At 43.6% G+C, this 26,028-nt stretch overlaps 1 protein-coding gene across 1 annotated transcript in view; it reads right to left on the bottom strand.

Moving 5' to 3' along the window:
* The window catches only part of SLC43A3 (solute carrier family 43 member 3), a 247,485-nt gene that overhangs the window by 199,138 nt on the left and 22,319 nt on the right, over positions 1-26,028 (bottom strand). The window contains exons 2-3 of the mRNA XM_030186408.1: positions 9,527-9,673; positions 1,372-1,598 (exon numbers count right to left, since the gene is read on the bottom strand). Coding sequence (XP_030042268.1) covers positions 1,372-1,558 — 187 coding nt within the window. The 5' untranslated portion in view covers positions 1,559-1,598; positions 9,527-9,673. The remainder of the gene's footprint in view (positions 1-1,371; positions 1,599-9,526; positions 9,674-26,028) is intronic.

The raw sequence follows: 26,028 nt of genomic DNA, 5'->3' as shown, positions 1-26,028 counted from the left end.
TTTTTCTTGAGTCTGCCCCCATTCAATTTCATTTCATGTCCTCTAGTTCTACCGCCTTCCCATCTCCGGAAAAGGTTCGTTTGCGGATTAATGCCTTTCAAATATTTGAACGTCTGTATCATATCACCCATTTCTCCTTTCCTCCAGGGTATACATGTTCAGGTCAGCAAGTCTCTCCTCATACGTCTTGTAACGCAAATCCCATACCATTTTTGTAGCTTTTCTTTGCACCGCTTCAATTGTTTTTACATCCTTAGCAAGATACGACTTCCAAAACTGAACACAATACTCCAGGTGGGGCCTCACCAATGACTTATAAAGGGACATCAACACGTCCTTTCTTCTGCTGGTCAACCTCTCTCTATACAGCCTAGCAACCTTCTAGCTACGGCCACCACCTTGTCACACTGTTTCGTCGCCTTCAGATCCTCAGATACTATCACCCCAAGATCCCTCTCCCCGTCTGTACATATCAGACCCTCACCGCCTAACACATACGTCTCCCGTGGATTTCTACTCCCTAAGTGCATCACTTTGCATTTCTTCGCATTGAATTTTAATTGACCATTCTTCTAGCTTCTGCAGATCCTTTTTCATGTTTTCCACTCCCTCCTGGGTGTCCACTCTGTTACAAATCTTAGTATCATCCGCAAAAAGGCAAATTTTACCTTCTAACCCTTCAGCAATGTCACTCACAAATATAATGAACAGAATCGGCCCCAGCACCGATCCCTGAGGCTCTCCACTACTCACTTTTCCCTCATCCAAGCGAATTCCATTAACCACCACCCTCTGGCGTCTGTCCGTCAGCCAGTTCCTAATCCAGTTCACCACGTCGGGTTCTACTGAGGAAAAATCCTGGCCGACAGAGATGACAGAAGGTTACTATGATCAGAAATGCTTGGAACAGAGCAGGGATTAGTGGACTTCCTCAGGGATTAATCCCAGCACTGGTCCTCTTCAGTATCTTTGTGAGCTCAGAAAACATGTGCCAGAAAGTGTATGTGGTGAATTCAAAAGGAACTCACTAAGTATACTTTCCCTCCCCAATGTGAAACAAAAATCGTGCTTCTACCAGCCCTGAAGAAGGGGATTTGGAGTAATTTTCAAACATTTTGTGTGGATACATTTTTTTTTTTTAATGCAGGGAAACAAACTTTCAAATTTGTGTTCAGTAAATATAAGTGTAACATGGATCATTCTGAATACAGCGTCTCTAATACTCATCCTCCCACAATCTAGTACTAGGATTAACTCTCACACCGTGGCAACCACGCAGCCTCCCACACTCTGGTATTTTGATTTTCTCTCACACTGCAGCAGTCTCTCACTCCGATATGGTGATTTCTTCTCAGGCTGTGGAAGTCTTACCTGGGACTACAGAGGAGTTTGTGGTGCCGTTTTCTGCCTGGATACACAGGTTGTCAAAGTACTTCTCATTCTTCAGAACGAAGACCAGCGAGGCCCAGCCAAAAATCACTCCAGCAAAGCCCATGCATTCCAGCAGGCCTGTGAGGAATGTGGCCAGCCGCTGTACCAGCCCTCGGCCACCCGCCATTGTTGTCCACAACCCCCAGTCCTTGCGCTCTTTCAAAGCCCTAGGGAAACACAGGTAAAAAAAATTTTAATGAGCTCTTGGGCTGCCTGAGGACTCATCTATTGTCCCAGTAAGTTCATGCCCAATATTACAATATATCCATTAAATATTTCCAACATCAAGGAATCATTGGGGTTTCTGCTCTTGTTCACAAGTTTTGTTGTCTTTTAAAGCACAAAGTACCACATGAGAAAGAAACCACACAATATTACGTACAAAAACACTAAGAACCACACTGCATCAGTGTTGCTCTTAAAAGCAAAATACTCTATGCAGCCACTCCTTTCTATGAGGTCCTATATCCTGGTCTCTCTACTAAGGAAAGAGATTTTATTCTTAAAACAAAATTCTGTTTCCAGGGGGGTGGGGTTCTCTTCAGCTTTAACAACTTGATTTTTTTCACAATATCTCACATTGTGATCTTGCTCAGACAGATTTTAAAATCTTCTGGAAACATGTAAATAAGATTGAATGTTAATGCTAAACTGAGCAGAACCTAACTGGAAGTCACAGAGCAGTCATAGTTCACAAACCTGACAGGCTCAATCTCACAGAAGCCACAAGAGACATCCAGGAGCTCCAGAGGCCACTGCGGGGAGGAAATCCACATGGCAAGTACCAAGGAAGCAGTACTGGGAAATGGAAGATAGTGAAACACCTGGGAATTGATCTATTGCCAACATCATGTTGGGTAACAAGAAAGAGAGCCATGGGAGGGACTTTATTCCATGCAGAAAGCCTCAGGCCTGCTTCCACTGAAACAGAGACTGGGGAGGGGAGGAGAAGGGTAAAAAGGATATTCCCCCCCACACCGAATTGGTTTAAGAGGTGGAGAGGACTCGAGGGTGTCTCTACAGACATCATGCACTGCAAATAATCTAAGTCAACCTTTTATTTTCATTCTAATAATGCCTGCAAGGCAGATATCCTGGATCTCAGAAATTTTCTGCCAAGACTACAAATGCGTTTTCATTTCAGGCTTTCTTCTATGTTCACTTCTTTACAGCTGTGCTCTACTATTCTGACATTGGGTTTAGCTTCCATTCAAAGGCCCAGACCAGATCAGGAGCCCTTTATTAGAGGCAGACCAAATTCTGGTTTCAGTGTCAAAACTGGCCCGAAATCCAGATTCAGCCATTTTGGACAAAAATGCTGGAGCATTTTCAGATGAAACTAAATCCTCCCCTCCTTCCCTCCCCCAGGGTGCAGTAGCAGCTTAATGGTTATTGCAGTGGCCTGAAAACCAGTGGAACTGGGTTGGTTTGTCACTGCAGCTCCCTGTGATTCTAGGCAAGTCACTTAACCTTCTATTGCCCCAGGTACAAAATAAGTATCTGTATATAATATGTAAACCACTTTGATCGTAACACAAAGAGGTGGTATATCAAATCCTAACCCCTTTCCCTTTACAATTCCAGAGATAGCACCTTCTTCAGGACAAGAGTCACTCCAGAAGGTGGCTACTAAAATGGTCTGTGCTCCATACGGTAACAGACTAAGACTTCAATATGAATACTTTGGAAGAAAGGCAACAGAGGGGAGATAAGATGGAGAAAAAAAACCTCAGTGATAAATGCCTCTTCAAGCTTTACTGAAAGGAAACTCTGGAATGAGAGGGCAGAGGATGAAGGTGAGAGAGAACAGACTCAGGAGTAATCTACTGAAATGTTTCTTTATGGAAAGGGTGGTGGATGCATGGAATTGCCTCTCAGGGGAGGTGTTGGAAATAAAGACTGTATCTCATAAGAACATAAGAATAGCCATACTGAGTCAGACGAATGGTCCATCTAGCCTAGTATCCTCAGCAGTGGCCAATCCAGGTCACAGGTACCTGAACAAAACAAGTAAATAGTAACAACATTCCATACTACTGATCCCGGGGCAAGCAATGGCTTCCCTCAAGTCCATCTCAATAACAGACTATGGACTTTTCCTCCAGGAACCTGTCCAAACCTCTTTTAGACATAGAGAGGTTCTTTGAGTGAAAAACTGTTGCCTCTTATTTGTTTTAAAAGTATTTCCATGTAATTTCATCAAGTGCCCCCTGGTCTTTGCAGTTTTTGAAAGAGTGAAAAATCGATTCACTTGTACCCATTCTACACTACTCAGGATTTTATAGATCTCAATCATATTCTCCCCCCCCCCCCCCCCACGTCGTCTCTTTTCCAAGCCAAAGAGCCCTAACCTCTTTAGCCTTTCCTCATATAAGAGGAGTTCCATCCCCTTTAACACTTTGGTCGCTTTTCTTTGAACCTTTTCTAATACTGCTATATCATTTTTGAGATACTGCAACCAGAACTGAACACAATACTCAAGGTGAGGTCGCACCAAGGAGCGATAAGAGAGGCATTACAGTATATTTGGTCATACATACCATTCCTTTCCTAAGAAGTCCTAGCATCTAGTTTGATTTTTTGGCTGCCGCTGCACACTCCATGCTAGAATTCAGTGTACTGTCTACAATGACACCTACATCTTTTTCTTGGGTGATGACTCTCAAGGTGGACCCTAGCATCAGGGAACTATGATTCGGATTATTCTTCCCAATGAGAATCACTTTGCATTTGCCAACATTAAATTTCATCTGCCATTTGGATGCCCAGTCTTCCAGTTCCCTAAGGTCTTTCTTCAATTTTTCATAGTACATATGTGTTTTAATAACTTTGAATAGTTTTGTGGCATCTGCAAATATAATCACCTCATTTGTCATTCTGTATTTCAGATCATTTATAAATATGTTAATTAGCACCAGCCCCAGTACAGATCCCTGCAGCACTTCATTATTCACCCTCCTCCATTGAGAAAAATAATCATTTAACCCTCCCCTCTGTTTTCTGTCCAATAACCAAATCCTAATCCACAACAGAACATTGCCTCCAATATTATGACTAATTTTCTCAAGAGTCTCATGAGACCTTTGTCAAACGCTTTCTGAAAATCTAGATACACTACATCAACCGATTCACCTTTATCAACATGTTTATTCACGCATTCAAAGAAATGAAGCAAATTGATGAGGCAAGACTTCCCCTGGCTGAACCATGCTGACTCTGTCCCACTAAACCATGTTTCTCTATGTGTTCCATAATTTTATTCTTTATAATAGTTTCCACTATTTTGCCCAGCACTGATGTCAGGCTTACAGGTCTGTAGTTTCCAGGATCACCCCTGGAGCCCTTTTTAAAAATCAGAATTACATTTGTCACCCTCCAATCTTCAGATACTACAGATTGATTTTAACAGGTTAAAGATGATTTTAACAACAGGTTACAGATCACTAAGAGCAGATCAGCAATTTCATGTTTTGAGGTTTTTTTTTCAATACCCTAGGGTGCAAGCCATCTGGTCCAGGCAATTTACTATTCTTTCATTTGTCGATTTGGCTCAGTACATTTTCCATGTTCATTGAGATTTCTTTAAGTTCCTCTGAATCGTCCCCCTTGAAAACGCTTTCTGGTAGAAGAAGATGTCTTACATCTTCTTGAATAAAGACCGAAGCAAATAATTCATTCTCTCTCTCCACTATGGCCTTGTCCTCCCTGAGTGCCCCTTTTGCTCCTTCAAAATCTAACGATTCCATGGATTCCCTCACAGGCTTTCTGCTTCCAATGTACCTGAAAAATTGTTACTGTTCCCTTTTAGCCTTCATTATCAATGCTTTGCATCTAGCTTGCCACTGTTCAGGTTGCTTCTTATTTTCTTCATTTGGGTCCGTTTTCCATTCTTTGAAGGAGGTTCTTTTGGCTCTAATAAACTCTTTCACATCACCTTTTAACCATGCTGTTGTTTGCTCTTACCTTTGTAAATAAGTGGAATATATATGGTCTGAGCTTCCATATCCTAACCTTTGCAGCCAACCCTCTTAGCTTCTTTTTAACCATTTTCCTCATTTTATCATAGTCGCCATTTCAAAAATTAAATGCTGCTACAGAACATTCCTTTGTGACTTTGTGACTTCACTCCAGAAATTAGCTCAAATTTAATGTTATGATCACTGTTTCCCAGCAAACCCAACACTTATCTCTTGTAACATGCCCTGAATTCCACTAAGGACTAGATCTAAAATAGCGCCCCCTCTTGTCAGTTCCTGGACCAATTTTTTCTGGAAGCAGTAATTTATTACTTCTAGGAATTTTATCTCCCTAGCACTCCCTAATATAACATTTATCCAGTCAATTCTGGGGTAATTTAAATCAACACTATAGCGTTAATTCTACAATTATATGCCCGGTATTCGAAGGTGTGTCTTGTAAGCTTCAATGAAGAACTTGTCCAAACCTTTTTTAAACCCAGATACGCTAACCATTGTTACCACATCCTCCAGAGATAACTATTCTTTGAATGAAAAAATATTTCCTCCTATTTGTTTTAAAAGTATTTCCATGTAATTTCATTGATTGCCCCTAGTCTTTGTACTTTTTGAAAGAGTGAAAAATCGATTCACTTCTACCCATTCTACACTACTCAGAATTTTACAGACCTCAACTATATTCCCCCTCAGCCGCTTCTTTTCCAAGCTGACAAGCCATAACCTCTTTAGCCTTTCCTTAAAAGGGACCAGTTCCATCCTCTTTAACAGTTTGGTCACTCTTCTTTGAACCTTTTCTAATTTCGCGATATATACTTGGCCTTACTTTGCATCCCTTTCCTAGTAATTCCTAGCATCCCGTTTGCTTCTCTGGCAACCGCTCCACACTGAACTATGTGCTCTTGGGCGACTGTCAGCTTTCTTCCCCATTTTAGTTTAAAAGCTGCTCTATCTCCATTTAACTGTTATTGACATCAGCCTGGTTTCATCCCGGTTAAGGTGGAGTCCATCCTTGAAATAGGCTCCCCCTTCCCAGAATATTGCCCAGTTCCTAACAAATCTAAACCGCCCCTGCAATAGCCGTGTCCGGAGGCAAGATATTCAAGACCTCCATGACTTGAACAATGAGGACAGGAAGCTCCTCTTTCCTAACAATCTCACTGCCGTGGGGTCATCATCAAACCCGTCCGGCGGCAACTCCCTGTCCTCCAGGGAATCCACCAGCATCAAGCAGCAGCCGCATGAAAATTGGTCATCTACCTCCAACGCCCCAGAGGACTCCAAGTCCCACGGACCCTCAACACACGGACGGTTCGGTAAAAGCGGTGGCACCGAGGCCCCCTGAGCCTCTGAAGGATAAGTAAGAACCTGGGGCCCTCGGGCATTTAAGTAAGAAGGCTCTGTACATCAACAGCACAAATTCAGGGGAAAAAGGGGTGTCTGCCATCCCCAACCCCAGGTCAAGAATGTCCCCTGAAGTGAGCCCTGTCTGCCACAGTGAAAGATGCTGGCCCCCGCAGAGGCGGGGGAAAAACGGCACCTGACAACAGGAGAGCATCCGATCCTCCTCAATTAGCAGCTGCTAAGAGCTGGGAAGGGCTCCCCTCCGCCTCTGATTCAGTCGGCGCACGAGAAGAAAGGCTGGAGGCGCCCACCAATTCCGATGCCCCCATGTGCTCTCCCGAATCCGACTGCTCTTTGACATCTGAGGGCAACACAGAATGAGCCACACCCGCGCACACGCTGAACGAGCTCTGGACGCTGCTCTCCAGTTCCCACAGCGGGAGCAACACTTTACTGTTTCTGACGGTGCCGCCATCACAGACGAACCCAACTGCAGCCGGCCCCCCTCAATGAGCTGACCAACAGCTGACAAACATGCGGGTGTCCTTATAACTATAAATCTTTTTTTTTTAATCTTACTGGCACTGCTTGCTGTGAGCTGTGGTTTCTCACCTCAGCTGGGTCTCTTTTTTTTTTTTTTTAAGACAGGGAAGAAAAATGACCTATGCAAGCAGGGCCGCCGAAAGACTGGGGCAGGGCCGCCATCTCCAGGATTGCTACCACTGCCCCCCCCCCCCCAAGGATTGTCACTGCCGCCGCCGCCCCCCCCCCCCCCCACCCCACCCACAAGGATTGTTGCTGCCGCCGCAACTGTCAACACCTTGGCTGGCAGGGATCCCAAGGCCCCGCCAGCAGAAGAGAGTCTTCCTCCAGCGCTGCTCTTCACTCTGCAATGTGGTCTGCCCCTGCGGCTGCTTTTTCTCTCAGGTCGCACATGCTTGGTTTCAAAACCAAGCATTCGCGGCCTGAGGAGAAAATCAGCCGCTCGGAAGGCAATGTGGCAGACTGTGAAGAGCAGCACTGGAGAAAGATCTCTTCTGCTGGCAGCCCCCCCCCCCCCCCCACCAGCCTGCTGTGACTGCTCCTCTGGGTCCTCCCCAGCCTCCAAGGGGGGCCCACCACCGGAGTTCTCTCTCCTGCGCCTGTCGGGATGCGATCGCCCGGGTCTATTCAGGAGCAAGAGAGAGACCACTGCGCCGGGCCCCCCTTGGAGGCCCGGGGTATTCTGCCCCCCTCTGCCCTCCCCGGCCCTGCAGGCAAGCAGCGGGGGACCAGTGGGAGAGGAAAGGGAAGGACCTGGCCCCACCAGGTATACCCTTCTCACCACAGTAGGGAGACCGCGACCCCAAGAAAACCTTAACTCAGCTCGGGGGACAGACTAGGAGCCTATCAATGCAGAGCTACAAAGCTATGACCCTCCACCTGCTAGATAGAGAGAATACTGAGGTGAAGGTGGCTGCACATGACAACATATAGTGAATCTCAGAAGTTCTCTCTCTACCTACTGGCAGAGGGACATAACCCAAAGCCTCTGGACTGATCTGTGGGATGCTATGGAATAGACACTTATGATGCACGCCTATGAAGCGGTTGTTTCTGTGTCTGCTTTTTTTTTCCAGGGCATGTGCAGAACATCGACATTTACCGTAAGACCAATCTGCACGTGTGCTAGGCACTTTCCCTACCGACCTGCACCTAGACTTTCCGTGCATCCCATGTACATGCGATTTCCTTTGAGCATCGATCACTGTTTCACATTTGGTGAGTTCAGCCACAGCTATAAATGCACATGGCTGTTAATGACAACCTTTGGGCTTCAGCCCCTCAGTGCTTCTTCTGTCCCAACAGCCTTATGCTAGTTTATATTGTGGCCCTAAAATGAGTTTAATACCCTTACTGTTATTCTCACTTCTAAGGATTTTCACTGCTGCAGTCACTCACTAAAAAGATATGAGCAATGCATTGTGTGTAATGTAGTCTCATGTGTCACTCCGGTTTGTTTGTATAAAACTTGTCATTAGTGGTCTATTCTCCTACAAAGTCGTCCTCCTCCCTTTCTCTACCAAGCTCAATTCTTTTATTTACCTAAACCTATTTTCTGACTATTTCCATAGTCTCTGTCCTGATGGGTCAAGCTAAGGTATGACCTTCCTCTCCAATTGACTGCCCTATGGGACCACCTCTGCTACCTGACAGCAGGTTCTGTCCGTATTAATCCCTTTACTTCCCCCTCCCTAGACTCGTGTGGGCTTTTCCTGCCCTCCCTGTCTCCACGAGACACATTCTCCATCTTACCACCGCAGCACTTGTCTTTCTGCTCCCCTGAAGAAAACTCATCTTTTCACCTTGTTCATTCTTTTCCCATAAGATATTGCACAAATCCAGCACCCCATCTTTGAACTGCTTTCATCTATTTAATCACCCTCCCATCTCTGCTACAAGCTTCCTTTCTTCAGATTCCTACCTCCATCCACCCTTGCAACTCTCAGAACTACAAAGGCTCTTGCTTTGGGGCATGAACTTATGAACAGCTACTGACTGTGAGTAAACTATCTACATTTATTCAATAAAGTAAATTTCAGAAAAAGAAAAGAGACTTCTGGGTGTGCTGATGGGCCGAGGTTACACTTCTTGGATATTAAAAACGTAAGAATATTATGCTTTAAGAAGTCTTGACAGTACTGTGCCGGGACCTTAGCCCATGGAAGGTAAAACTCCCAGAACACTTTCTTCCAAACAGCTTCCCGACTCTTGCCCACTTCCCAAGCAGTACTCACTTGGCCAAAAAGAGTGTCAGACGGTGCTCTGCAGTGCCTGTTGATCCTTCTTCTCTCCTCTGCCAGCTGAAGGCTCTCTCTGATCTCCTCTCCTCACCAAGGAAAAACACTCGATATCTCCAGACTGCTACTTACATCCGCATGGCCCTGACAAAGACAAAATTCATAAAAATAAAACATCTTTCTGTTTTGCAATTTGGGAAGCATTTGGGTCCACTTATCACAAAAGTATGAAGGAGATGAGAGGGGAGGGACCAAACTAGCCAGCACTCATAACTTCATGTTACATTACCCTGTGCTCTGCTCTCCTCCCGTATCATCACTCCTCCCTCCCCATCCATCACCACACTCCTCCTCCGTCTTATTTTTTTTTGTCATAGTTTTACAAATCTCCACAGGAAGATAGGAACCACGGCAGTTTACAAGTTTTCACGTGCGTTTTAGTTACACTCGTTCCTAGACTGTTCCCGGCTTTACAATCAGATGCTTTTCCCTAGTCCTCCCTAAGCCATCTCCCCCTGTAACCTCTACTCCTTTCCTCAATAACAACAACCTACATTTTAATACTGCAATGTAGTACAATCCTCCAACCACCCCTTAATTAGCCTCATCTTCCATTTTGGGGTCTCTGATGGTCTGTGCCATGACAAAAGAGTCCGAAGGAGCATGCAACAAAAGGTGAGGGAGTGTACGGGGTTATGAAAGGCCGTAGAGAATGCATGAATGTTTGTGAAAGAAGGGTCCTTCATCCTCATATGTTCAAAGTTGATAACAACCGTCTATTATCTATGAAAGGTGGATGTTTGGTCTCTTTCTACCGTCATCTACTCTGTTACTAAAAAAGAAATTAAGGCATGCTGGTGTATAGCATCCTTTGTGAGCGGTCAGTGAACGGTCTTTAGATAAGGATGAAGCTTTGATGAACAGTTGTTTTTCTGTTTGTGACATCAGACAGGTAAATCTTCCTCACTTTGGTCCTGCACATACCGTAAGGAGGGAGCAGCACAATCTCAAATGCTCTCCCACAATAAACCTGTCTGGATATGTAAAACAGTTTTCTCGAACAAGTTCAAGTACCAGAACTCTGCTCTATGGTAATGACACAGCTGAACTCGTACAGTTCCAGTCCAGTTTTAAACAAGTAAATGCATCAGTGCACAGCCAGGACTGAATGAGCCCAAGGCGGAAAAATTAAGATGGCCCACGATAACACCCTGCAAAAAAAAAAAAAAAAACACATTCCAGCCCTATAGAGAAAACCTGTCATAACAAAGCAGCACTAATGTCCACGACTCAAACAGCAACAATCCTACTTTTTAAAAAGCAGCACCATGGAATGCCAATATACTTCCTGCTCAATAGACAGAACACTCAGAGTGCTACAGATCCCTACACAGAAACCAAATACTAGCAGAATACAGACTGAGCAACCATTATCTAGAAACAGGAAATAGAAGTCTGAATGCAGTGCAACACTGGAGAAACACAAATGTATTTCTTTCTGTGCTGTATCAGGGTTGCACATTCAAAAGCCGATATGTTCCAGACCCAATCTCCCTCCCGGTCTCCTGAAAAAGACTCCTTTCCTACCGCACTCCCCCAGCTCTACAGCAGTTCCTTCAAATCATTCTCTCTCGGATGTCGGTATTCCTCGTTTAAGTATAGCTTCCTCTTCTTCTTATCTAGCCTTCGCCCTCCAACTTTCCTCTCTGGAGGACTTGGCCACATTAATCACTGAACTCAGCGTTTTTTAATCTTCCCTCCACGGATTCCTCTTAAACTTTCTCACACTGGCTTATAAGCTTATAACATTGGTTTCTTCCAAAATGTCAATTTCCCCACTCAAAGTTGGGCAAACTCTTGACTTAGGAAAGCTGAAAAATTAGGTAATGGTCCGACCATGGAGCAGGATAACTCAAAGTTAGAGAGAGTAAAAGGGGAAGAAGATTAGGAGAAAACTTTCCTATTCTCCCCTCCTCTTCCAAACCTTCTCATTATTTCACCAGAGGGCTGGCTCATTTTCAAAGCACTTAGACTTACAAAGTTCCATAGGTTACTAAGGAATTTTATAAGTTTAAATGCTTTGAAAATATACATATATCGGTCTCTCAATGATTCAACGCTATTAAAATATTCAGAATTTCCCTCTACTTCCTTATCCTTATCTGAGCAAGTTTTTCTGTTTAAATATTCACTAGTTAATATCTTAGACACCACTGCCCCACTGAAACAACTGTTTACTTCCTCCGCATGGCACTTTACCCCCTCCTCCCCCCCCCCCCCCCCCCCCCGGTTTCATTCAGGACTCCAACACAAGTTCACAGAGAAGAAAGGAGATGGTGTAAACATTGCTCCTCATCAATCTATGATCGTTTTAAAGCTAAATACGCTAAGTACTTCATGCTGCCAAAAGAGACTATTATTCCAAAGCCATCAAGTGTGCCAGTAAAACCACAAAAATTATTTCACATTCTGAATACTATTTCTCCCTCCTATCTACCCTCTCCACCTTTGTCTCGGTTCCTCACCTCCCTCGAGGACTTAGAGAGCTCTGGCCTGGCAAAACAAAATCAATTATCTTAGATAAAATATGAACATCACCAGGTCCTCCCCCATTATCAGGGAATTAGTATTTGCCCTCACAGAACAATGGGGCTTCTTTAATCTACCTACAATACATCTTACTTCTTCAGTCATTGATCCATGGCCTGGTGAAACATTTTATTCTCACTTTGATCCTTTTTATTTTCTCTTTAATCATGCAGAGTCTTGAATCAGGAACAATACCTTTCACCCTCATCGTCCCCGTCTCATCTGCCTGCAACCTCGGTGTCATCTTCGACTCCTCCCTCTCCTTCTCTGCACACATCCAGCAGATTGCCAAGACCTGTCGCTTCTTCCTCTATAACATTAGCAAAATCCGCCCTTTCCTCTCCGAGCACACCACCCAAACTCTCATCCACTCTCTCGTTACCTCTCGCTTTGACTACTGCAACCTACTCCTCACTGGTCTCCCACTTAGCCACCTATCCCCCTTCAGTCCATTCAGAACTCTGCTGCACGTCTTATCTTCCACCTGAACCGATACACTCATATCACCCCTCTCCTCAAGTCACTTCACTGGCTTCCGATCAAGTACCGCATTCAATTCAAGCTTCTGCTACTAACCTACAAATGTACTCTATCTGCAGCCCCTCCTTACCTCTCTACCCTCATCTCCCCTTACGTTCCTACTCGTAACCTCTGCTCTCAAGACAAATCCCTCCTTTCAGTACCCTTCTCCACCACCGCCAACTCCAGGCTCCGCCCTTTCTGCCTCGCCTCACCCCCACGCGTGGAACAAACTCCCTGAGCCCATACGTCAGGCCTCCTCCCTGCCCATCTTCAAATCTCTGCTTAAAGCCCACCTCTTCAATGTCGCCTTCGGCACCTAACCTCTACACCTCTACCCAGGAAATCTAGACTGCCCAACTTGACATTTCGTTCGTTAGATTGTAAGCTCATTTGAGCAGGGACCGTCCTTCTTTGTTTATTTTGTACAGCGCTGCGTAACCCTAGTAGCGCTCTAGAAATGTTAAGTAGTAGTAGTAGTAGTAGTAGTCATTTGGAAATAGACCATTGTAACACCTATTCTCCAGAAACCAGACTTAGATCCCCTCCCTTCCAGTCAATTATCAGCCAATTTCTAAACTTCTCTTTTTTTCTAAAATTTTGGAAAAGGTGGTTTTGAAACAGCTCACATCCTTTTTGGATAAGACTTTTGCCGTGTACCCCAGACAGGCGGATTTTCGTAAAGCTGTACTGAGACCCTTCTTAACCACACTCTATAATGAAATACATACTTCACTAGATCAAAAATAGACCTTTCTTCTGCTTTTGACATGGTTGAATATGATCTACTTCTACAGCGCCTCTCTTCAATGGGTATTTCTGACACAGTCCTATCCTGGTTTACTACTACTACTATTTAGCATTTATATAGCGCTACAAAGCGTACGCAGTGCTGCACAAACATAGAAGAAAGACAGTCCCTGCTCAAACCTCATATTTAAGTCAGTCATTCTTCTTTTCAATGTTTTTCAGATAATCTCTCTTTTGCTAAATATCCTTATACTTTAGGTGTTCCTGAAGGTTCTGTCCTAGCTCCGACTTTATTCAATCTTTTTATTTCTCCTCTGATTTCACTAATTCAGTCTTGTGGATACAGCCCGTATCGCTATGCTGATGATGTCCAGATTCTCTACTCTTAAACCTTGCATTCGGTTGATCCCTCCCTCTTAACTCCCGTCTTGAGCTTACGGCTGACTTGCTAACCACAGACTTTGTCTTATGGGCTCATTTTCGAAAGAGAAGGACGTCCATCTTTCGACATAAATCCAGAGACGTCCAAATCGGTATAATCGAAACCCGATTTTGGACGTCTCCAGCAAGGACATCCAAATTTCAAGGGGGTGTGTCAGAGGCGTAGCAAAGGCAGGACCTGGGTGTGCCTAACACTCATAATTTAAAAAAACAAGGACGTCCCTGACGAACACTTGGACGTTTTCACCCGGACGTGCTTTTTTTAAGAAGGCACAAAAAAGTGCCCGAAATGACCAGATGACCACCGGAGAGAATCGGGGATGACCTCCCGTTACTTCCCCAGTGGTCACTAACCCCCTCCCACCCTCAAAAACATCTTTAAAAATATGTCGTGCCAGCCTCAGATGCCATACTCAGGTCCATGACAGCGCATGAAGGTCCCAGGAGCAGTTTTAGTGGGTACTGTACACTTCAGACAGGCGGACCCAGGCCCATACCCCCCCTACCTGATATGTTTGTGGAGGAAACAGCGAGCCCTCCAAAACCCACTGTAAGGGCTAAGGTAGTGGTGTACAGTTGGGGGTAGTGGGTTTCGGGGGGCTCAGCACACAAGATAAGGGAGCTATGTTCCTGGGAGCATTTTGTTAAGTCCACTGCAGTGCCCCCTAGGGTGGTGTCCTGGTATGTCAGGGGGACCAGTGCACTACAAATGCTGGCTCCTCCCACATCCATATGGCTTGCATTAGGACGTTTTTGACATGGACGTCTTTGGTTTCAAAAATTGCCAAAAGTCAGAAACATCCATGTCTAAGGACGCCCAAATTTAAAGATTTGGACGTCTCTGACGGTATTTTCGAAACGAAAGATGGACACCCATCTTTTTTCAAAAATACGGGTTTCCCTGCCCCTGGATTTGGACGTTTTGCAAGAATGTCCAAATCGCAACTTGGACGTGTCTTTCGAAAATGCCCCTCCACATGTCTCCAAATCTGAAACTATGCACTTCCCTAATCCCTTTTGTGTCATTCTCCCTCCCCCTACTCTTCAAGGTCACATTATGACTTATGACAAATTATATATATTGGGAGTCATTTTCGACCCCAAACTTACATTTAAACTACGTATTAATAAAGTTATTCAATCTTCTTTCTTTGCCTTGTAAAGAATTCACTCAGTAAAGTCCTACTTACTGGCTTCATGTGTCTGTACCCTCCTTCTTCTCTCTCGTCATCATACGCTTGGACTACTGTAATGCACTGTTTTCCGGATTACCCTGATCTTCATTAAGCGCCACAACTCATTCAATCCACTACCATCAAATGTTTACACAATGCACATAAATTTCAATCATGTAACTGCATTACTAAAAAAAAGAACTGTAGCTACTTGTTTACTTTTGTGTTAATTACAAATTAATCTTATTGGTTCACAAGGGGTTTCTACCATCTGCTCCTGAATACACTTCTAATTTGCTTGTTCCCTATATCTACCCCAGTATCTGTGATCCTCCCAACAAGCTCTCCTCCACTATAAGGCTCGGCATTACTCGTGCCACGGCATTTGCTTATGCTGGACCTAAACTCTGGAGCACATTACCACTTCATCTCAAATCTGAATCTTCATACCTCAGTTTTGAAAAGCTTCTTAACAAGCTTTCCTTCGTAATACAGGGGTTATGCACTAAACAGCCTCTCTGTCCTTTTCTCTCTCTTTCTCTTGCTCATCTTGCGTTTTTATTGTAAACCATCTTGCTGCCTTTTTGGCGATATATCAAATAAAGCAAAATAAACATAAATACAATCTTGCCAGCACCTAAATAATTGCTGGCTCCTCCCAAATGCCGCCCCCTGTACCGCCCCTATCCTGCCCTTTATGGGAAGTCAAAAGCAATAGTCAGCGGCACTGCCCAGTTTAGGGTGGCTTAATATTGGGGTGTAGGTGGCCACAGGCGATTAAGTGGGCAGGAACCTCTCTTGCCTACTTAAATTGTCTTGAATAGCGGCTGGAAAATGTTTTCTCCATTCATAGTCTGGTCATTTTATTTTACTAATCCATCCAGTCCCAGCCTCTCCTTTTGACTCTCTTTGTATGGTCTTCATATAAGCTCTTTTCCAGAATCTCATTTTCATTTCTTCCCCCCTCTTCATGTGTCTCTGAAATTGATCATTCCCCTTCATCATTTCTCTCTCTCTCTCTCTCTCTCTCTTGTGCCATCTCCACTCAGCAGCTAGATTTTACCCCTCATTCTCCCCTTCTCTCACCCTCTAGTCTTCAGTTTCTCTCTTTCCACATCTTATGAGCTTTCCATCTTCCACTCTCACCCCTCCCCAGCCCTCATTTATCTTCCTCCAAGTCTCATTCCCTTACCAGTCCTAGCTCATTATCTGTCATTCAATCCCTCCTATCATCCAGCTCCCTTCTTCTTTCTCCTGCCTGCTTCCCATTCCATCTCAGCCCTTTTCTACACCCTCCAGATACTCCCTCCACCCCCTTCTCCTTAAACTAAACTAACTAAAGACTTTTATTCCACTATTTACTCAAAAGGTTCAATGTGGATCAGAAAATAAAACTAGACCTTTAGAGGCAACATTATCAAGAAATAAACCTTAGTAACAAAACTACTAATTCAATCATTTCAAAAATCTATCAAACAAATTTTTAAATGCCAATATGTCCAGAATGCATTAGATAACAATAACACAAATTAGTAACCAGAGCCCTTTGATATTATTCAACATATTTTACATTACAACTCGCTTCAAGTGCTTCGTTTGGATGGGAGCAAGAAATAAAAGAATGCATCCTGAATAAAAAGAACCCTGTTTTTCAAGGCACTTTCTCACAAACTTGTGTGTGCAACTTTCCAATCCACTTTTATCTAATACATTGGGAGCCAAAATGCCAACAAGCCTGGCTGAACACATTTAGCTTTGACCACAAACATTCACACAGTAGGATCTGGAAGGCACTCCTGCCTGGGTTCAATAAATTACAGTTTTGGATAGGTGATTTTCTGTGGCAGAGTTCACAGGGAAGAAGGGCAGTGCCTCTGGGAAAGCCAGTTTCTGTTGGCAGTCATTTGTGACATGTGTACAATACTTAATAAGCAAATCCGCTTCTCACCGTACTATCTTGAGAAGTACTGCAGAAACTGAGGTTTTATTAATACAGAGAACAGTGAGGATCCCGGCTGGCCCTGGTCTGAGTTAAGATGCCCAGAAATAAACAACAGAGTAAGAGATAAGATGGAAAATGCTATGAATACTTTAACAGGAAAATATGCACGCAGCTTGTGCCTAGTGGAGAAAGCATGGCCTACTGCAGAGACAAGAGAATGAGAGAAACGTTCATTGTTCGGACCTAGAGAGCACAGCAACATGAAATTGTTAGTGATCAATAACTTGTTGTTAAAATCCAAGTAGTACATGAAGATTGGAGGATGGCCAACGTAACGCCAATTAGTTTTCTAAAAAGGGTTCCAGGGGTGATCTGGGAAAGTTACAGACCAGCAAGCCTGACTTCAGTGCCAGGAAAAATAGTGGAAACTACATAGTAACATAGTAGATGACGACAGAAAAAGACCTGCACGGTCCATCCAGTCTGCCCAAGAAGATAAATTCATATGTGCTACTTTTTTTATTTGTACTGTCCTCTTCAGGGCACAGACCGTATAAGTCTGGCCAGCCCTATCCCCGCCTCCCAACCACCAACCCCGCCTCCCACCACCAGTTCTGGCACAGACTGTATAAGTCTGCCCAGCACTATCCTTGCCTCCCAACTACCAGTCCCGCCTCCCACCACCAGCTCTGGCACAGACCGTATAAGTCTGCCCAGCACTAGCCCCGCCTCCCAACCACCAGCTTTGCCACGCATTCTAGGCTAAGCTCCTGAGGATCCCTTCCTTCTGCACAGGATTCCTTTATGTTTATCCCATGCATGTTTGAATTCCGTTACCGTTTTCATCTCCACCACCTCCCGCGGGAGGGCATTCCAAGTATCCACCACCCTCTCCGTGAAAAAATACTTCCTGACATTCTTCTTGAGTCTGCCCCCCTTCAATCTCATTTCATGCCCTCTCGTTCTACCGCCTTCCCATCTCCGGAAAAGGTTTGTTTGCGGATTAATACCTTTCAAATATTTGAACGTCTGTATCATATCACCCCAACATCAGGGCTTGAAGGTCATGAACTTTGTTGCCAAGACTGCGAGCATTTGTGGTCATCACATTCCATTTACATTTCCTGGTATGTGTTTCAACATTTGATATTTTGGTGTGTTTTTTGTCTTTGGGTCCCTCCATATCTTTTTGATCCACCTTAATTTCTTTTGCTTTTGCTGTTTCTTACATAGTAACATAGTAGATGACGGCAGAAAAAGACCTGCATGGTCCATCCAGTCTGCCCAACAAGATAACTCATATTTGCTACTTTTTGTGTATACCCTACTTTGATTTGTACCTGTGCTCTTCAGGGCACAGACCGTATAAGTCTGCCCAGCACTATCTTCTGGCTCAGTTCTATTTTTAGGAACCTCACAGTGCTTTAATAGAGCAAACGAATTCTGTAGGGGTAACACTTGTGAGGGTGTATGCCTCTGTGTCACATGCCGAAGTCTGCCTGAGCCTATTGTGAACCATCTATTCTTAGGTGGTTTTATCCTTTGAGGCAGTGGTGTGAATTTGGCTTGATTTTGTGCAGTGTGATTTTGTGCAGTCTTAGAAGTTGTTTTAAGTGCATCTAATTCCTGCTTTAATTTACTGAGCTCTTGTTTTAAACTAGCGAGCTGATTACAGATAGGACAAGCCTTAAGTTTCCAGATGATTGGCCTTGAAACTAAAGCTCCACAATTATTACAGAGAATAAAAGTCATCCTGATTTGTTGGAATGGGTATGAATAGGTATTTTATGATGGGGCTTGACAGTGTGCAAGATTAACTTTACTCCTCAGCAATTTGAGACAGTTGTATGTAATTCAGGTGGAGTTAAGTTGTGATAAGTAGTGTAGTTAGAATAGGGATTTAGGAAGTGTCAGTCTTGGGGTGGGTGGGTATAAACCTAAACTTGTGGAATGTGTTTGCTGTAAAACCTATCTTAGGCCTTTATTAAGCCTCTTTTCTACAAAGCTGATTGGGACAAGGGGAAGACAAGGATAGTAAGTAGAGATGTGCAAAAAAACCACAGTTCTAGGGTAGGAAAAGCCACAAATATAGCCAGCACAAGTCTTATCTGAGTTTCTCCCAGCCAGAGATCAGCAACACAGCTCTCCACAGAAAACACACTTGTGCTTTTAAAATGGCTGCAGAAAAAAACCAGGTGAGCTGAGATGGGGTGGAGGAGGGAAGGAGCTCTGAAACACTTGGCAAAAGAAAGATTTCTAATACTTGCTGGCAGTTTGAAATCAGAAATCTAGTTTTCAGATTATAAACTATTATAAACAATTATGGGAACACAGACAAACATAGTTTAATGGGACAGGGATTCAGCCAAGGGAAGTCGAACCTCACCAATTTGCTTCATTTCCTTGAAGGTGTAAACAAACATGTGGATAAAGGCGAGACGGTTGATGTAGTCTATTCTGGATTTTCAGAAAGCTTTTGACAAAGTTCCTCATGAGAGGCTCCTCAGAAAATTAAAAAGTCATGGGAAGGAGGCAATGTCCTTCTGTGATTAGGAACTAGTTACTGGACAGAAAACAGAGGTTAAATGGCCATTTTTCTCAATGGAGGAGGGTAAATAGTGGAGTACTGGAACATCTGGAAAACAGAATGACGAGTAAAATAATTAAATTTGCAGATGAGACAAAACTATTCAAGGTTATTAAAACGCATGCGGAATGTGAAAAAAATGCAGGAAGACCTTAGGGAACTGGAAGACTGGGCATTCAAATGGCAGATGAAATTTAAGGTATACAAATGCAAAGTGATGAACATTGGGAAGAGTAATCCAAATCATAGTTGCCTGATACTAGGGTCCAGCTTAGGAGTCAGCACTCAAAAAGATCTAGGTGTCATTGTAGACAACACACTGAAATCTTCTGCCAGTGTGCAGTGGCAGCCAAAAAAGCAAACAGGATGCTGATTAGGAAAGGGATGCAAAATAAGACCAAAAATATTATAATGCCTCTGTATCGCTCAATGGTGCAACCTCATCCCGAATACCGAGGTCAATTCTGGTCGCTGTATCTCAAAAAAGATATAGCGGTATTAGAAAAGTTTCAAAGAAGAATGAACAAAATGGTAAAGGAGATGGAACTCCTCGCATATGAGAAAAGGCTGAAGAGGTTAGGGCTGTTCAGCTTGGAAAAGAGACGGCTGAGCTGAGGGGAGATACGATTGAGGTCTATAAAGTCCCGAGTGGTGCAGAATGGGTTCAAGTGAATCTATTTTCACTCTTTTAAAAAAGTACAAAGACCAGGGAACACTCAATGAAAATACTTTTAAAATAAATAGGAGGGGATATTTTTTCACTCAAACAATACTAAAGCACTGGAACTCGCTGTATGAGGATGTGGTAACAGCGCTTAACATATCTGGGTTTGGACAAGTTCCTGGAGGAAAAATCCATAAAATACCCCATCATAAAATACCCATTCCAACAAATCAGGATGACTTTTATTCTCTGTAATAATTGTGGAGCTTTAGTTTCAAGGCCAATCATCTGGAAACTTAAGGCTTGTCCTATCTGTAATCAGCTCGCTAGTTTAAAACAAGAGCTCAGGAAATTAAAGCAGAAATTAGATGCACTTAAAGCAACTTCTAAGACTGCACAAAATCACACTGCACAAAATCAAACCAAATTCACACCATTGCCTCAAAGGATAAAACCACCTAAGAATAGATGGTTCACAGTAGGCTCAGGCAGACTTCGTCATGTGACACAGAGGCATACACCCTCACAAGTGTTACCCCCTACAGAATTTGTTTGCTCCTTCTTTTGTGAGGTTCCTAAAAATAGAACTGAGCCAGAAGATAGTGCTGGGCAGACTTATACAGTCTGTTATTGAGATGGACATGGGGGAAGTCACTGCTTGACCTGGCAATGGTAGCACAGAATGTTGCTACTAACTGAGTTTTTGCCAGGTACTTGTGACCTGGATTGGCCACTGTTGGAAGCAGGATACTTGGCTAGGACCAGTGGTGTGATCCAGTATGGCTATTTTTATGTTGAAATCTGAAATATAGGGAGTAGAGCCAGATAAAAGTGAAGCTGAAGCTTGGACTGCTTGAAGCTGGAATGCGTAGGAGAGACTACACTAAGGGAAGTTATGCATGCTATTTGACTGCAGAGCTTTCTAAGTTGTTCACGCTGTACAAATGGTTTCGTGACTAATTGTATTTGAATCTGAATTTACTTGGATCTGGGTTCTGTTTGGTATTATTACAGTGCACTCTAGGAGCTGTGTTTATTAAACGTTAGCGTGTTGTCGTCATGCCTGTAGGAATAACATGGGTGTGGCAGTAGGTACAGCACAATAGCATTTTTAGCATGTACTGTTTATTACTAGTAAAAAAAGGCCCGTTTCTTTAACGCAATGAAACGGGCGCTAGCAATGTAATGAGTTCCTGCCATTAATGTTTCCACAGTTGTATTCTGAATATAATTGTTGTTTACATGTGTAAGATTTCTTTATATACAATAGTTTTTGTGTAAACTGTGTTACAATGTGGTAAGTTTTCCTTGTTCAGGCCCTTCAATCAGTTTAACAATCACATCAGAAGACCTCCTTACTCGTGAGAATGCAACATACAGTTGCCCATGTGAGAGACTGAGAGTGACAGTGTGTTTTACAGTGTAAGAGAGAGATACAGAGTGATTGATTGAGTGTGTGTGTGATGTCTGTGTGTGACAAAGTGATTAAATGTTTGTCTTCCCTTCCGTTCTGTGCACTTGCCTCCACTGATGTTCGTACCTCCCTGTATATGATTGTTTGTTAGAGATTCAATCCACTCTACTTCCCTCCTCCAAGTTCCGTTCTGTCTGATTGGTTCTTTGTTCCTGTGACGTCGCGTTTGTTTGCTTGGCAACTATGCAGCGTTCTGTTTCCTCGACATGAGGGCGGGGACAGTGAGAGCCAATGAAACGCTGAACTACACAGTGCCACAGAGTCAGCTTCAGAATGTTGGAGGTGCTTTTTATTATATAGGATGGCCCTAGTTTTTAGGATAGCGTAGTAGTAAGAGTGAATTCCCATTTCTAGTGGCTCCTCACCTGATTCTCACTTTAAGGCACTATGAGTATTGTAGTATATTGCATGATTTCCATGAGCTGTCCCAGCTTAAAGCATAAATTCCTAGCACTAGTACATCTGTGACCGAGGCAAAGGAAGGGATAAAAATAAATACAGACCCCAACCAACCCAGTGTAATCTGAAACTCAGTACACTTATGGATTCTGCAATGGATGGAAAAACATTTAACCCAGTGTCTGCAGCAAAAAATAGCTTACTCAGCTAAAGTCAGCAAGCAGGTTCTGAGACTTTATGTATGTTTATAATCAACATGGACCTGTTTGACTTGAAGAACTATTTATTTATTTGCATTTGTATCCCACATTTTCCCACCTATTTGCAGGCTCAATGTGCTTTACATAGTACCGTGATGGTGATCGCCAATTCCGGTATGAGAAATACAGAGTGATATTGCGTTTCAGTTCATGAGTGACAGGTTAAAATAGGTATCAAGGAGTTAAGTTTTGTCCAGTTCTGGTATTAGTTTCGTTGTGTTGCAGGGTTCAGGTGTTTAAGTTGGGCCGTTATGGTATGCCTTTTTGAACAAGTTAGGTTTTTAATGATTTCCGGAAGATTGTTAGGTCATGCATTGTTTTCATGACGTTTGGTAGTGCATTCCATAGTTGCTTGCTTATGTAGGAGAAGCTGGATGCGTAGTGTCAGGTTCTCAGGTTCAGAGCCCGCTGGGCCGGTCTCTGAAGTAAACATGAGCCCTTGGGCTGCTGCCGAGGAGCAGCAGCAGCAGGCAAAACCCCCAACCAACACTGGGCAAGCACACCAGCACCGGCAAGGACTGCAGGCACCGCCCAGCGAGCCGGAACACAAGGACTGGAATCCCCCAGACTGGAGGACACAGGACTGGAACACACCGGACGGACCGGAACACACTGGACTGGAGCACACCGGACTGGAACACACACCGGACCGGAACACACTGGACTGGTCTGTACAGCTTCACCTGCGCTTGGCCAGTAAACTGACAAAAGGACTTCCTAAGCCCTACACTAAACAGGAGCTCCTAAGCCCTGCTCAACAAAGGGACTTCCTAAGCCCTAAACTAACAGAGCAGGGAACTAAACACAAAGTTAACACAGGTGCTACTAAGCACCAAGCTACAAGCAGTGCTCTACAACTCTAAACTAACTAAGGTGCTCCTATGCACCAAACAACCAGAAGAGCTCCTAGCACTAAAAGGGAAGACAGGGGAGCCACAAGGAAAAAGCAGGGAAGCTAACACATAAGCCACAAGTGCTTCCAAAGCACCAGACCCAACCGTGCTTCTAAAGCACCAAACACAAACAGCAAAAACTGCAATGCTCCCAATAGCACAAACACCAGAAGTACTTCTAACAGCAAAATCTGTAGTGTTCCTAACAACACCAAACCCTGAAGTACTTCTAACAGCAACAGAGCTTCCAAAGCCCTACCCACAGCAATGCTACCAAAACCAAGAGGGAAAAGCAGGGGAACCACGATGGAAAAGCAGGAAAGCTAAACACACAGACACCAGTGCACACTGCACTAACACTAACCTGGACCTTAGCAAAAGCAAGCAGGGAAACTAGACACAAAGTCAGAAGTGCACACTGCACCACCCTACCTAAAGCAAACACAACCGTTGCAAAGGCTCTGAAGGAAAGAACACCACTTCCTTATCAAGGCCCTCCCTGATGATGTCACACTCCCTAGACCCAGGTAGCATACTGAAACACAGAGAGCACACTGAAACCCATAGAGGCCCAACCCACACCAATGCAGCACCGTGAAGCACTTGAAGCCAGTACACCCAAAGAGAGAGCAGAGCAACACAGGCAACACCCACAGCTGCAGTAAAGTGAGACAATTAGAGTCATCTGCTGGAAGCTGCCAGCACAGAGAGAGAGAGACAGCTCAGAAAGGACAGACAAAAGAAACAGAAGCCAGCGAAGCTGACCACCAGGAAAAAGGTAAGTTTGAGAGGGGTTATGACCACAATCATAACACGTAGGTTGATTTATAGTTTAGTCCTTTGCAGCTTGGGTAGTGGAGATTTAGGTATGTGCGTGTTGACCTTTTTGTGTTTCTGGTTGGTAAGTCTATGAGGTCTGCCATGTATACCGGAGCCTCACCGTGAATAATTTTATGAACCAGGGTACAGATTTTGAACGCAATTCGTTCTTTGATTGGGAGCCAATGCAGTTTTTCTCGTAAGGGTTTGGCACTTTCAAATCTCGTTTTTCCAAATATGAGTTTGGCTGCGATGTTTTGGGCAGTTTGGAGTTTCTTAATGATTTGTTCATCTGTCCAGATATGACCACTGTGTCCTCCCCATAGTATTGTGTGCAATTCTGGTCACCCTATCTTAAAAAGATATAGCAGAATTAAAAAAAGGTTCAAAGAATAATGACCAAAATGATAAAGGGGATAGAACTCCTCTCATATGAAGAAAGGCTTCAGCTTGGAAAAGAGTCAGCTGAAGGGGGATATGATAGAGGTCTACAAAATACTTAAAACATAAATTGATTTTTTACTCTTTCAAAAAGTACAAAGTAGGGGACACTCGATGAAATTACATGGTACTACTTTTAAAACACACAGGAGGAAATTCTTTTTTCACTCAATGAATAGCTAAGCTCAAGAACTCATTGCTGGAGGATGTGGTATCAGCAGTTAGTGTATATGGGTTAAAAAAAAAAAGATTTGGACAAGTTCCTGGAGGAAAGTTCATAGTCTGTTATTGAGATCGACATGTGGAAGCCACTGCATGCCCTGGAACTGGTAGCATGGAATCTTGCTAGTATTTAGGGCTCTTATCAGGTACTTCTGACCTGAACTGGCCACTGTTGGAAACAGGTTACTGGGCTAGTGGACCACTGGTCTGACCCAGTATGGCGGCTATTCTTAAGCATAATCTATTCCCCTCATTCTGTACAAAGTAACCTAAAGTTAGGAGCCAATTTGCACAAGTTACAGAATACTCTAGAACGTAAAAGTATTCTATAGCTTGAGCACATATTGCTTAGTGCATAAATGCAAGGAGGTGTTGATAAGAGGTGCACAGGTGAGGCATGGAAATATCCAACAATTACACAGTAACTTATAGAATATGGTACCACATTTAGGCACATGTATTTACGCCTGCTATTGACATGGCGTAAGTGGGTGCATAAAGGCTGTCGTACGCTAGCCTTGTAGTATTCTAGAATGGAATACGGACACCAAGATGACCTTATAGAATTTGCACTCAGCCTCTTGGCATATAACCTTTGGCACCCTTTAAATATCTGGAGCCTGCAGGAAAGCAGAGATTTAATTTTTGTGTAATAAAGTTCTGTTTTTCAAAGTTGCCTTGTGTGTTCCTATGGACATGGGAATAACATACCATTCTATATAGAAACAATTTAGATTTTAGTTTTAAAATGCACCCCAGAAAGCATTTACATGGGAAAATTAGGTTCTTACCATGATAATTTTCTTTCCTTTAGTCATAGCAGATGAAGCCATTACGTATGGGTTGTGTCCATCAACCAGCAGGGGGAGATAGAGAGCACTCAACTTTTCACAGTGCCTCATGGCCAGCTAGCTCTACTGCCTCTTCAGTATTTGAAGCTTCCAAAGCAGTATGGCAAACTGCAATGGGAATAACATGAACTTTCCTCACAGCGAACGATGGCCCCTTAACAAGGGCATAATCTCAACAAAGGAGGGAATAAACTCGTCCTCCACTTTGTACAAACGGAGGGAATACTTGCATCCTCCTCGAGGGAATAAACTCATCCTCCCAAAACATGAACTGAAGGGAATGAACTCATCCTCCTATAACTGTAACAAGAATCCTGAAGACTGTTTTCCGACTCCCCAAGGACGGAATATAACTTCAGGAAACAAGAACAGCACCTAAAATCAGAATCACTGCAATACAGACAATCATACAGGGAGGGCTCATGGCTTCATCTGCTATGACTAAAGGAAAGAAAATTATCACGGTAAGAACC

This window comes from Microcaecilia unicolor, chromosome 1 (assembly GCF_901765095.1).
Source record: "Microcaecilia unicolor chromosome 1, aMicUni1.1, whole genome shotgun sequence".
NCBI lineage: Eukaryota > Metazoa > Chordata > Amphibia > Gymnophiona > Siphonopidae > Microcaecilia > Microcaecilia unicolor.
Note: the sequence above shows the minus strand (reverse complement) of the source record. Positions and strands in the feature narration are given on the sequence as shown.